The sequence below is a fragment of the Trachypithecus francoisi genome, unplaced genomic scaffold, assembly GCF_009764315.1.
Source record: "Trachypithecus francoisi isolate TF-2019V2 unplaced genomic scaffold, Tfra_2.0 Lachesis_group1, whole genome shotgun sequence".
In the NCBI taxonomy this organism is placed as follows: domain Eukaryota; kingdom Metazoa; phylum Chordata; class Mammalia; order Primates; family Cercopithecidae; genus Trachypithecus; species Trachypithecus francoisi.
The window spans coordinates 102,772,123-102,786,593 of NW_022681454.1; the positions used below are offsets into that span (position 1 = coordinate 102,772,123).

The 14,471-nt window shown below is 36.5% G+C and overlaps 1 protein-coding gene across 3 annotated transcripts in view; it reads right to left on the minus strand.

The window, feature by feature from the left end:
• Positions 1-14,471, minus strand: part of TBCK (TBC1 domain containing kinase) — a 261,067-nt gene that overhangs the window by 246,258 nt on the left and 338 nt on the right. For 2 of the 3 annotated variants that reach the window (XM_033214929.1, XM_033214931.1), the window contains exon 2: positions 7,077-7,298. In XM_033214929.1, coding sequence (XP_033070820.1) covers positions 7,077-7,269 — 193 coding nt within the window. In that variant the 5' untranslated portion in view covers positions 7,270-7,298. Of the gene's footprint in view, positions 1-7,076; positions 7,299-14,471 lie in introns of those variants that run through there. The other variant, XM_033214930.1, reaches the window with a different exon arrangement.

Here is a 14,471-nt window from a genome sequence, read left to right on the forward strand (position 1 = left end):
CTCAAATATTTCTAGAATCTATATAGTTTGCTCCATCTGCCACAATCTGGGCCCAGCCAGCATCATCTCATTAGAGAACTACAACAATCTTTTAACTGATCTTCTCACATTAATTCCTATTTCTTTCCAACATATTTTCGCACTAAAGCCCAAGTGATAAAATCATAAGAAGTCTGAATATGGAACTCCCTCTCTAGCTTCATCTATGTTATTTTATCTTAGTTTACCAACTTCCATCACACTGATCTTCCTTCTGGCTTCCTGCCTTAGGGCACTTACACATGGGTTCTTACTGCCTCAAATGATCTTTCCCACATAGTGGTTAAGAGTATAGACTATTTTATCTGGGATCAAATCCCAGTTTTATTACTAATTAACTATGTGACCGCAGGGAAATTTTCTAACCTCTCTATGCCAGTTTTTTTTCTGTAAGATGAAGAGAAGAATAGCCACCTACCTCACAGGGTTGTTGTGAGGTTGAAAAGAGTTAATATATAATAAAAGCCTAGAATAATGTCTGGCACATAACAAGCACTAGCTAATTGTTAGTTTTTATTATTATTCATTATTCAGGGCTCAGTTAAATGTGACTTCCTCAAGGGAAACTTTTCTGGACCTCCCAACATCAATTTGCTCTCCTACAACATACTCTATTCCACATTTTAATTTTCTTTCGTAGCACTTGTTTCAACTCTAATAATTTGTTGCATTTTTATTTTGGTCCAGCCAGCATCATCAATAACTCCAACTTATTCATGGTTTTACTTTCTGCAGTTTGCAAAAATTTTAAATGGAATATTCTAGAAATAAACAATTTTTAAGTTTTAAATTGCATGCCATTCTGAGTAGCATAATGAAATATCTCACCAGCAATTAATATATGCCAAAAAGAAGATGTGGCTGGGTGTGGTGGCTCAAGCTTGTAATCCCAACACTTTGGGAGGCCGAAGTGGGCAGGTCACGAGGTCAGGAAACCACCCTAGCTAACACGGTGAAATCTCATCTCTACTAAAAATACAAAAAAAAAAAAAAAAATTAGCCAGGCGTGGTGGCAGGCGCCTGTAGTCCCAGCTACAGGATAAGGCAGGAGAATGGCATGAACCTGGGAGGCGGAGCTTGCAGTGAGCCAAGATCATGCCACTGCACTCCAGCCTGGGCAACACAGTGAGACTCTGTCTTAAAAACAACAACAACAAAAAGACGACGTAAAGTGTTTCCTTCAAGTGAAAAGGTGAAAGTTCTCAACTTGATAAGGAAAGAAAAAAAAATCAGTTGTTAAGATATATGGTAAGAAATTTTCTATTCGTGAAATTTAAGAAAAAAGAAAATCATGCTAGTTTTGTTGTCATGCCTCAAACTACAAAATTATGACCACAGTGCAAGACAGGTGACTATCTAAGATGGAAAAGGCATTAAATTTGTGGGTAGAAGACATACACAGAAACATGTTATGACTGATGAGAATCAGATTCTGTACAATCCTGTTTCAGACATCCAGTGGGAGTGGCAGGAAACTTCTTGGAACATATCCCCTGAGGAAAAGGGGGAACTACTGTGATATCTTTTTTCCTATCAGATAATATATTTTGTGATGGCAGGAATGAGGTGGGTCTCATCACAGGTGCCTTGCAGTGCATCAGTAGTTGCACACAGGTGCATCACAGTAGTACATCACAGGTGCCTAGTGCACACAGGTGTACTGCATCACATGTGTGTAGAATGTCACCTACAACATACAGGCATGTAATATAAAGATAACTGTTAAATGAATTAGCTTTAGCAAAGGCATGATGTGGCCATTAGAAATGAAGAATCTCATATGACCACAGTCACTAAACAGAGCTCTGTCCTGTGTAGAAAATTACATGCCCATATCATAAACTCAGTATAACTCAGTAGCACTGACTTTCATGTAAAACAAAAATAAAATAATTTATTAAAATGTGCATATTCCATTAATTAACCATTTTAAATTGGATATTCATAATTCTCCATATCTATAAGAGATTCCAAAGTATCTGGCACAACTAAAATTTTTCAGGCTTTTGGAAACCCCTTCAAAATATCATAAACAAGTGTTTGCCAAAGCTTTAAGATTCTATGGAACTATTAAGCATAGTTTTAATACTGCAGAGCCATAATCCTTGGCAGAACATCAAAGTTTCTCCCAGAGATAATGTAGTGTATACCAAACAATATTTCCAGTATGAACCATGTTTTTTAAAGAAATCTTTCGAGAGTCTTCATTCTAAAATCTCTGGACCACTGTTTAAAAATAACATGTTATAAAAACAATAGAATTTCACTGAATAAAGCATTTGGGAAACATAATGTGCCAAATATAAATCATCAATGTAGTAGCATTATTTATTTTAAAAAAATGTGATGCTAAGATGAACTTTAAAGAGTAGAATATATAATAATTGCAAAATAGTCTTTCTTCTAACAAAGATTTGAGGAACCCCAAGTATGATGTAGTGTCTCTAGCCCAAATTGTGTGTTTTAAGTTTGATAGGGTTTGGCTGTGTTCCCACCCAAATCTCATCTTGAATTCTCATGTGTTGTGGGAGGGACCTAGTGGGAGGTAACCGAATCACAGGGCCAGGTCTTTGCCTGTTCTTGTGATAATTAATAAGTCTCATGAGCTCTGATGGTTCTATAAGGGAGAGTTTCCTTGCACAAGCTCTCTTTTTTCAGCCTGCTGCTATCCATGTAAGACGTGAATTGCTCCTTCTCGCCTTCCACCACGACTGTGAGGCCTCACCAGCCACATGGAACTATAAATCCATTAAAGGTTTTTCTTGTATAAATTGCCCAGTCTCGGGTATGTCTTTATCAGCAGCGTGAAAACAGGCTAATACAAAGTTAACACTAAGAAACCGAAGAGAACACACATTTAAGCAAGAATAAAGGAGTTGAATAAGGGGTAGGGAAAGTAAAATAAAGTTTTCAAAAGTAGCGTTTTTTTTTTTTAATTTAGAGAAAGAGGTGAATCATGAATCCCTTAAAATAATATAAATGGTTGTTAGAATATATTTACTGCATCACTTTTGTTATTCACAGTAAAAATCGAGACTAGCTCATCACCTTTAAAATATGATATTTCAGTAAGTGTTTATACAGTTCAAAACCAACAAAGAAAAATACTACGCTTAAAGAATAGTACTGGTACCAGAACACTGCAATGGTCAGTTTTATGAGTCAACCTGGCGGGACTATAGGATCCAGTCATTCAATCAAATACTAATCTGGATGTTGCTGTGAAATTATTTTGCAAATGAATAAAGTCTATAATCAGTTTACTTGAAGGGAAATTATCCTAGATAATCTGGATAATCCTGATTCAATCAGTTTAATAGCCTTTAAGAGCAGAATTGAAAGCCAGGTACACTGGCTCACACCTGTAATCCCAGCTACAGGAGAGGCTGAGACAGGAGTATCACTTCAAACCAGGAGTTCAAAACCAGCTTGGGCAATATAGTGAGACTCCTGTCTCTGAAAAATAAATAAATAAAAAATAAATAACTATGAGCAGAACTGAAGCTTCCCTGAAGAAGAATAAATTCCACTTGTGGATGACAGCTTCAGCCTCTGCCCAAAAGTTTAGCTTGTCCTTCTTGATGACCTTCCTCATGAATTTCAAACTTGCCTAGCAGCCCCCACAATCATGCACACCAATTCTCAGCAATATTTTTAATATACTTATATAACGTATATTATATATATAATTTATATAATTATATAATTTGTTGTTTCTCTTATGAAACTAATACAAACACAGATTAAAATTTATATGCTAGAGATACAGAATAAATTATCTTACAGTTCCATATAATTTTATTATTCTATACTTTAATTTCAAATAAAATAATTTTTATTCTTGATTTCACCAGCAATCATTGAAAGATTTCTGGATAATCAATACCAAATTAAAAAGGATGCACTACCATTTATAATCTTCACTCTGCTTCTAAACACAGCTGAGATTTCAAGCTCAAAAGAAAAGAAAATTTGTTAACACAGTATTTTCAGCCTTTACTGGCTTCTTTTCTCCTAAAGATATTTTCTTCTATTAGAAAAAAAGTTCTGAAATTCTAATAAAGTGTCTACCATTCCTGAGATTAAAAACTTCATCCTGCTGAGTTAGCAAGAAAATATTATCATCTTTGATTAGTTTTGAATGATCTATAGAAAACAGTGAAACCTTGACTTCTGAGCTAACATAATATGTGAAAACATATTGTTACTAAAACAGACCACATGTAAGAGGAGTATGTGACTCCAAGTAAGAAGTTAATTGTTATTGACTTAATAACATGCAGGGTGGGAGGGGGCATGACTAACAATAGTAAGATATCTGCATAGCAAAAACGGAATAAAAGAGGAAAAGTAGAATCAAAATCAAAATTCTTTGAGAAGACACAAATCAAAGTTATGTGGTATTACACCATTGAAAAATAGGTGTTCACACTAAGAAATACTTTCACTAAGGAGATTGTTCAGCAGAAACTTTTCAAATTTTTCAAAGTAGATGCAACTGAACTGACTAGAATGTTTTAGAACAAACAGACTTTTGCATAAGCAGTTACTCTAACAGTAAATTATTCCTCATATACACAACTTTTCAGAATGTTCAACATTGCCAATAAAAACAAAATAATCAAATTCCCTAGCCTAATGACAATCGACATTTTCATTTCAGACAACTAGACTTAAAATATATAAACTTTACATATATTCATGACCTACGTTACCCTAGCAGAGAGGGCTGCTGAGATACATGAGGAGCAGGGCAAGTCAGGGAAGCAGAGTAAACAGCTGTATGATGGACAGGGCTAAGGGGACTAACCATACCGTTGAACTGGCCTCAGAGAACAACAATCAGTAAAACAATTACAGTTTCTAAGGGGATCAGTTCCTACCTGACTTTGATAATCAAAAAGAAGGTTCATGGGCAAAATTAGCAAGAATGCTCCCCAAAGAGAATCATGCTATAACACAGTTCCTAATTCAGTGTTTATAGAGGCCAAGTTAGGTAGAGGAAGGAAAAGAAGGAGCTTTAGGACTATTTTGTCAATTGGGAAAAGGCCTAGGAAAAATTGGTCAGAGGAAAAACCCCAAATACATAAAGTGAAACTCCAAAGGGGCTTCCAGATACAGTGGGAATAAACAAAGGGCTCTTGGTGGCAAGAGTTTGGAAAGACAGGCCTCTGCCAAATTTACAGATGTTCACCACCCATGGTTAATACTGAGCATCTACTGTACTGACAACCAAAGAATGGTTTTGGAAATAGGCCAACTCTACAACTGGCAATTTTTTAGAATCTATAGCTGAATTAAGGGTAATAGCGTATTGAAGTATACAGGGATTGAAAATATCTATTACATTGCTTGGGGATGTAAAAAGCCCCAAATGATCCCCGTAACTTTTCAACATCTACTTAATGTCATTGAAGCCAGGTAACAAATAAAAATCTTTGGCAAAAAATTATTTTTTGAACAAAAATTAACTCACCAAAAGTTATTTTCTGAGCTTTCAGCAAATGGCTGGAGCTATCTGTAGTCTACTATAGATACAGTTACCACTAGTTTTCACAGTTCTCTTTAAGCAAATTAGGAAAAGCACCCCTCCCCCTAGAATAAATCAGAGAATCAGATTTCAGCTCCCACTTACTCCATTATCCAGAAGCTTTTATGCAGTGTGGCAAAACCCCACACAGTGGCCCTGACTGTGGGTCTCCTGACTGGTAAATATATGACATGGTGCAACACTAGGTGCAGGTTAAATCAATTTTGAAAAGACTAGGACCTGACATTAGAACTTCTCAAGTTAGCCTTAAGTAAAGAAGATGATCTCTCCATACCCCTTGATACTCTACACCAGTGCTTTTAAGCCCCCTCTCCCCTCTTTTTTTTTTACATTAGGAATCCTTTTTGAAAATCTGTGAAAAACTATGAATTTTCATTATTCAGCAAACACATGTGTACATATGTATACACACATATACAATTTTATAGTAATTTGAGGGGTTCACAGACTTCCTAAAGCCTACTGAAGCTACAATTTTAAACTTAAAATTTCATTTCCTTACATGTTTACTGTAAACTAAAAGTAATCTTCAAAGCCCTTCAACTGACTAAAGGGACCATCTCTTGGCCAAGGGGACCCCAGAATAACTTTGAAAACTGAGTTCTCAGCCATGATAGGACTTAGGGTCAGACTATCTCATTATACCACCTTCTTAACCATGATTAGGCTTTCTTCCCTAGGGACTTAGCGAAAACCAGCCCTTTCAAAAGATTTCACAACTGATATCAACCAACTGTCTGACACTACCCCTTCTTTTTTGCCTGATAAGCAACCATTTGCCTGATAACCAATCATGGAGTGGTTCTGGCCAGTCTACCAAGAATGAGCAGTAAGGGTTTTCGTGTCCTCTGGTCCACCTTTGACGTCAGAGGGTCAAAAACTCCATCCTCGGATCATGATCGTCAGATCATGCCAACGTTGCCATTTTTTATATGTGGGACCCATGAAGCGGCTTGAAGGGGAATGAAGTTTAAATGCACATACACATGGTCCTCCTTTCATAAATATTCATGACTCCTCCCATAGCTTACTGAATGCGTATATTTGGCCACTCTGCTCAGTATAAATTTCTGTTACCTTTGCCCCTCCCTCATAGAATAATCCATGAGAGAAAATTGCAAAGAACAAAATCAAGGATATGTGAATCAAAAAACCTCAAAGCAACTCAGCTTGGCTGGAATGAAGGGTTAAATTAATGGAAACAACAAGCAATACATCGAAAGAGGACAGCACAGACTGGATCAAGGACTAGATGAAGGATTTTTGCATGCAATAGCCTAGTAAAGAGTTTGAATTTTACCTGGTAGATTTGCAAATAAATGGGCAAGTGTATGAGAGAGAGGCAGGGTGGGGGAAAAGGAGGAGAGAAAGAAGGACATGTGTGCACAGGAACTGATGATAGCTTTATATATTTAGTGGATACAGTATTTATAACTTTGGGTAACAAAGTAGAGAAATAAATAGGAAAAAAAAGAAAATAACTTACCATGCTTTCCCCTAGAAATATCGACATACTGGCACAGTCTGGGATGGGTGATGGTTTTAAGGATTTGAAAGCGCCCTAAAATTTTGATGGAATTTGGCGTAAGAGGAAGCCCATTGCTTCCACAAACATCATGTGGCAGAGCCGAGGCAAAGAAGGTAAAGGCTCCCATTTCAGCGTCCTCCAGGGGAAACATTTTTGGAATTCTAGGTCTTCTAAGATAATCTGGAAAAGGAGAGAATTTTAGGACACACCAAATATTAAGCCAGACAGACCAAACCTTAAACACAATTAACATACAACTTGGAGGAAAATGCCAATCTGAACGCTTCACAGTAAAAATATCACAGTAAGAAAATTCTAAAATATCAGAGGACAAAACACCTCAGCATAAATTTATATTGCAGCTCTGAATCAAACTCAAAGATTTTCAATGGCATAAAAAAGAAAAGATGATTCCATTCTCAACGACATCTGGCAGTTTAAAGAGTAGAGGAAGTTTGTTACTGCATCTTCCTATTATTAATAAGGCTCTTCTCTTTTTTTTTTAGACAGAGTCTCGCACTGTCACCCAGGCTGGAGTACAGTGGCACGATCTCCGCTTACTGCAACCTCCGCCTCCAGGGTTCAAGCAATTCTGCCTCAGCCTCCCGAGTAGAGGCACCCACGACCAAGCCCAATTAACTTTTTGTATTTTTAGTAGAGATGGGGTTTCACTATGTTGGCCAGGCTGGACTTGAACCTCCTGATCCACCCACCTCAGTCTCCCAAAGTGCTGGGATTACAGGCGTGAGCCACCACACCCAGCCAATAAGGCTCCTCTCTTTACCTAAAGATTGAATAATCCACATACCATCAAGAACCTTCCTTCTCATACAGTGAGGTAAGTCAGGAAAGAGGGAATATAGATACCAACTGGTAATTAATCAGGGACCTTATTAATAGTAGTAAAGCTTAAACTAGATTAAAAGAAGGCTCTATAATATTAAATAAGCAATTTTCATTTTTATGCTAGATGTTTTACATAATGTATGATCTGATTTAATCCTTTTAATAATCCTGATAGAGCTACTGGCTCAAGTTTAGAGATAGTTGTTCTACGTGTATAGCATGAGGCATCCTATTTGTACTTACTCCAAAATAAACGGTGCCCCCAAAGTTGTGTAAGGTAGTAGCCTGGAGATTAGGAAACTTGCTCCATATCAATCTGAATCACATTAAGGCAACCATAACAAAACAAAACAAAACAAAGCAAAACAAAAAAGGTCTTCTGACACGGGTAAAAAATATTTTACTCATGGACCTCACTAAAAAGACATTCTACTGGTAAAGCCCTGCATTTTTCCCTTCTCAGCTTTTTGATAAATATGCTGGAATTCCAATTCAATAAAACCACTTTTGTCTGACCAGAAACCTTACTGAAATCATTAAAAATATTTTTAAAAGTATAAACCCTTACTAAGGAAGAAAAAGGAAACAGGCCATGAGGTAATGAAAGATTTCTAGAAACTTGTACAAAACAAAATATATATGGAAGAGTATTGTCACAAGAAGCAGAAAGAAATAAGCTACAACCTATAATAGTCAAGAGGTTTGGTTTTTCTTTGTTTTTTGGGTTTTTTTATTGAGATGGAGTCTCGCTCTGTCGCCCAGGCTGGAGTACAGTGGCGCGATCTCGGCTCACTGCAAGCTTCGCCTCAGTGAGCCATTCTCCTGCCTCAGCCTCCCGAGTAGCTGGGACTGCGCCACCACCACACCAGGCTAATTTTTTTGTATTTTTAGCAGAGACGGGGTTTCACCGTGTTAGCCAGGATGATCTCAATCTCCTGACCTTGTGATCCTCCTGCCTCGGCCTCCCAAACAGCTGGGATTACAGGCGTGAGCCACCGCACCCGGTCTATTAATCACGAGGTTTGTTTGGCCCTTTCAGATTCAGAGGCTTCAGACTTAGAGAAGGCGGGAACAATGGTAAACAGCAGTCAAAGAGGGTTTGAAATCAAAAGAGTGAAGTGTTGAATAATTAGAAGCGTCAATTCTGCCACCAGTCCTACAACATAGGCAGTTATTTACACTCTGAAAATAAAAGGTTCTTTCCTAAAGAAGCTGAACAAACTGAGAACTACAGTAGTTGCTATGGACACTGGCAAGAAAAGCAAACTCCTCACAATTCTGGAATTTGTAGGACCCCAGCTAAGATTTGGCTGTACACCCAGCGATCCTAAACCAAAAGGTTATCAGTCAATAAGCCTGTCCATATACGCAAAGCTCCCAGGCAGCCTTAGCTCTTAAATAATGAGTTGTCTGAGAATCATCAGATAGTTGAAGAAAGACTACAGTATCAAGGGCAAACAATAAAATAAACCTCCAAAAATCTGGCTTTGGAAGCAACTGAAATAATTTATGAAAAAACACAAAAACTAACTAATAAATATAGAAAGATTTGAGAAGATATTGCATCTATTACATAAAACAAGTTACAGAAAAACAAATTAAACAAAAGAATAAAGACAAATGGCCAATAGATATATGGGAAGATAAACAACCTAATGAATAATCAAGGAGTTGCACATTAAAACCACCAAAAATTTTTATCTACCAGACAGTTAAAAATTAAGAAATCTGATAACACATAATGTTAGAAGGATGTGGAAAAATAGGATCTCTAATTTGCTGTAAGTGGGAGTGTAAATTAGTAAAATTACCAGAAATGTTTTACACTATCTCGCTATATTCCTACAGAAACTCCTACACACATACACACACACACACACACACACACAGAGTGGACCTGTGCAAGAAAGATCAAGGCAGTATTGCTCCTAATATCCCCAAACTGGAGACAATTTAAATGTCCAATGGCAGGCAAATGGTTAAATAAATTGTGGCATATTCACCTGCATATATAATGAAAAATAAGCAAACCATAGCAATATTTAATAGCATAGATGAATATTGAGTGAAAAAAGTAACATAAAATATGCCAATTTTCATAAAACTCAAAAACAAAACAAAAAAATAATTCTGGAATACTTACATCTATTGTAAGAATATGTTCAACAAGTAAGGGAATTAAAAAAAAAAAACTCAGAATATGGTTGCTACCAAATTAAAGCAGGAGTAAGGTTAGGGAAAAATCCACAAGAAGCTTCAAAAATCTTGAATAATAGCCTAGTTTTTAGCTGGTGAATTAATGGGTGTTCATGTTATCATTATGCTTGGTAATTTCCATGCTCTATATTTATCTATGTGTGTGTTAATACCACGTATTTCATAATTTAAAAATTTTTAAATAAAATAGATTTTCAACAGAACTCAAAAGAGTTCAAGGAAAGTCTTTTTTACAAATGGTGCTGGAAAAAGATATTCATATAAAAAATAATAACCTTAACTTCTACTGATACATCCACAAAAGTCTAAAATGGATCATAGGTTTCAATGTAAAGGTAAAACTGTTAAGTCTTCTCATTGAAAACATAAGAGATTATCTTTACAACCTTAGGCTAGGAAAAGATTTCTTAGACATGATATAACAAAGCACTAGTCGCAAAAGACAATTTTGACAAAGTAGACTTCACCAATTAAAAACATCTGCATATCAAAAGGCACCCGAGAAAATAAAACTTCGAGTTAAAGGGAAATATTATTTATATCTGTCTATATATACATATGACATTATGTAAACGTAGGACCTTTTAAAATCAAATATATGTGTGTCTATATGTAATTGACCTGTATTCGGAATAAATAAAGAAATACCACAATTCAATAATAAAACAAGCCAATACATAAATAGGTAAAAGTCACAACTATATTTTCACACAAGGCATGAAAAGTCAATAAGCACATGAAAAAACTGCTTAATATCATTAATTGGGAGAAATGCAAATGAAAATCCCTTTAACTTCTACAACGGCTAAAATTAAAATGACTGGCAATAACAAGTGTTGAGGAGAATGTGGAAGTGGAGCTTTGATATATTGCTAGTGTGAGTGTAAAACGGCAAAAGAATTTTGGAAAATATTTGGAAAACTCTTCTAAATTGAAAAATATCCCTAACTTGTGACTCAGAAATTCCAATCCTACTAGGTGTTTATCCAATAAAATGAAAATATTTGTCCATAAAATTGCTTGTATGTGTATGTTCACAGGAACTGTACTCTTAATAGCTAAAAACCAGAAGCAATGAAAATGTTCCACAAGTGAATCAGTTAACATACTTGTACCATGAAATTCTATTTAATAAGAAAAATGGAACAAACACATCAAAACATGGATGTACCTCAAAAACATTAAGTTTATGAAAGAAGCAGACACAAGAGTGCATACTGTATGACTCCATTTAAATGTAATTCCAGAACTATAGTTCTAAATTACAGTATTAACAATAAAAATCAGAAGATAGTACTGCAGATGGGAAAGGGGGGTTGAATAAACAGAAACAGAGGAACTTTCTGTAGTGGTAGAAATATTTTCTATCTTGATTGTGCTGGTAGTGGTTCTATGGATGAATACATGCATCAAAACTCATTAAACTGACCACTTAAAATCAGTGTGTTTTAATATGTGTCAATTTTATCTTATAAAAAATGAAATTAAGAGCCTATGAGAAGATAAACATTGCCATACATTTTCAAAGCGTCAAACGTAACCAGAAAATTTTAAACATTTCAGAGAGAAAAAAATGATTCCGCTATCAACAAATTAAAGTGACACTGGCATTCTCATCAGCAATAATGAAAGTTTGAAGAGAGCCTGGTGCGGTGGCGTGTGCCTGTGATCCCAGATACTTGGGAGGCTGAGGTGAGAGGATCATGTGAGGTCAGGAGTTCCAGACCAGACTGAGCAACACAGCGCAACTCCAGCTCAAAAAAAGGAAAAAAAAGTTAGAAGACATGGAAGGATTGAGAGTTGAAGGAAAATACTTCTGATTCTATATACAGCCAAATTATCAGTCATAAGAGCAAATTATAATTTATAGCCATACAAACATTAAAAAATAAAGTTACCTTTCACATGCCTTTTGTGAGCAAGCTTCCTTAGGATATATTCCAGGGAAATAGGAGGAAGTCCAATAACAGAAGATGAGGGGCTAAGAAACAATGTTATTTACCCAAGAATGAATATAAACCCAGGATAGGAGCAATTCAAAAGGACTAGAACGCAATCTGTTCAAATTAAACAGAAAGCCATTGGGCTTCAAGGGGAAAAACTTCAAACAGAAGAATGGAAGCTTCTATGTGCATCATACAAAGAATGAGAAGACTCAGTGAAGAAAGCACATCCACCTACCTATTCCTCAGGAGAAAGCAGAAAGGCAATTAAGAAAGTAGGGATGGTTAAAAACTATGTAATTACATAGTCCAAAATATAAAGCATGCTCAACTACAGCATAATATTTTGCCCTTGGCAGGAAAGAAATAAAAACCCATTTGATCTTGATATCATAAATAATCTTCTTTATGGCACAGGGATCATGAAGTTAAAACTCTGGGAAAAAAACATATCGGAGCATACAGCTTGGACTTGCACTAAATAACAACTATAGAGCCATAATACTGTAAACATTTTATTTTTTTATTGGTTTTTGGCATGTGAACAAAGCACAAATATTATAGTTATGAAATATATTATTAACTGTGACAATGTACAAGTAAATGTCCACCTCAGAGAAAGTGGGCATAAATGTAGTTTCTGAGGTGATAAAGAAAAAGGTAGAATCACTACTTTTCTCATTTTACCAAACAAGGAGACAAATACATTTTCAAAAGTTGACGTGAAAAAAGTAGTTTACGTATATTATTTTGAATTATAAAGTAACCAATACGAAAGCCAAAAATTATGATTATGACTATTCCCAAATTCAGAGAAGAGAGATTGTGAATGGTGTGGGCTATTTCAAGAAGTCAACAGAAAAAGAATTAGCAGTTTAACTTAGGGCTATCTCAAGAAGTCAACAAAAAGAATTAACGGTTTAACTTATTATTTAACCTACAGACCTAAAAATGGTTAAAGGTGGTTATCTTTGAAGAACAGTACTGAGAATAGGACAGGTGACACAGTTGTACCTTATTACTCAATCCTACTATGCTATACTTTTTTTTTTTTTTTTGAGACGGAGTCTCACGCTGTCATCCAGGCTGGAGTGCAGTGGCATGATCTCGGCCCACTGCAGCCTTCCACCTCCCGGGTTCAAGCGATTCTCTGCCTCAGCCTCCGGAGTAGCTGGGATTACCGGCGCCCACCACCACGCCCCGCTAATTTTTGTATTTTTAGTAGAGACGGGGTTTCACCATCTTGGCCAGGCTGATCTTGAACTCCTGACCTCAGGTGATGCACTCGCCTCAACCTCCCAAAGTGCTGGGATTACAGACGTGAGTCACCGCGCCCTGCCAACTATTTAATTTTCAATCAGATGTCTTTATCACTTAGCTGAAAATAAAATAACCAAATAAAACACAATGATCGAAAAAGATAAAACACTAATTAACATAAAAGATTTCATCAGTGTTCTTTTTTCACTACCTCTTAGATGGCTGTACATAAAAAGGCTCACACACAAAAATGCACACACAGACATTTGCTTACACCTGGTGAGTGGAAGAAAACTACTGGGGGAAAAGAACAAACAAAACGCAGAGGGGAGAGATTAGATGAGGGAAACAACAGTGCAAGCAATTGGGCTTGAACATTAATTCATTCAACAAACATTTTGAAGCCCCTATTTTAAGTCGGTTGTTTTTCCAGCTGGTGGGCAAAGGATAATGAACAAGTCAGAATCTCTGCCCTCAAAGAACTTATAGTTACATGACTCGAATGGGGAGAGAAAGTAAAAAAAAAAATAGGGCAAAAGATGTTGATTTTATCATGAACAAAAGTTTCACATTTCTTCTACAGGAAAATGATACTAATTCATTTATTTTATATATACATTCTCTCAAGAGGGAGAGAATTTTTTTTTTTTTTCGTCCCAAATAGATAGAAACCAGGACAGGGGACCTTGAAAAGCAGCCACTGACAATCTTCAAGTAACTTCCTTCCACTGCTTCACGTTCTCCTGCTGATCAAGAGGGTGTTACACTTCGACAATTGACTAAACCTCGAGGGCCAGAAACAAACCAAAGCAAAATTCTGCCTCTATGGTGAGTAATGGAGGGGCAGATTCTAGATTCTCTAACCTCCTCCTTTAGCCTTCCTTTGAGGCAGTGACAGAGCGACTGCTAAGCCTACGGTTCCCAAAGGACTCAGGTGAACCTGATACACAGGAAAGGCGGGTAGCTAGGGATGGAGACAGTACCCATCAGCAAGCAGCCCCACAGCTTGGTTCTCTTATCTCTTCTGAAGACATGCGGGGCCACTCACTGCTCCCGATAGTCCTCTACCTCCCACAGACCCCACCCA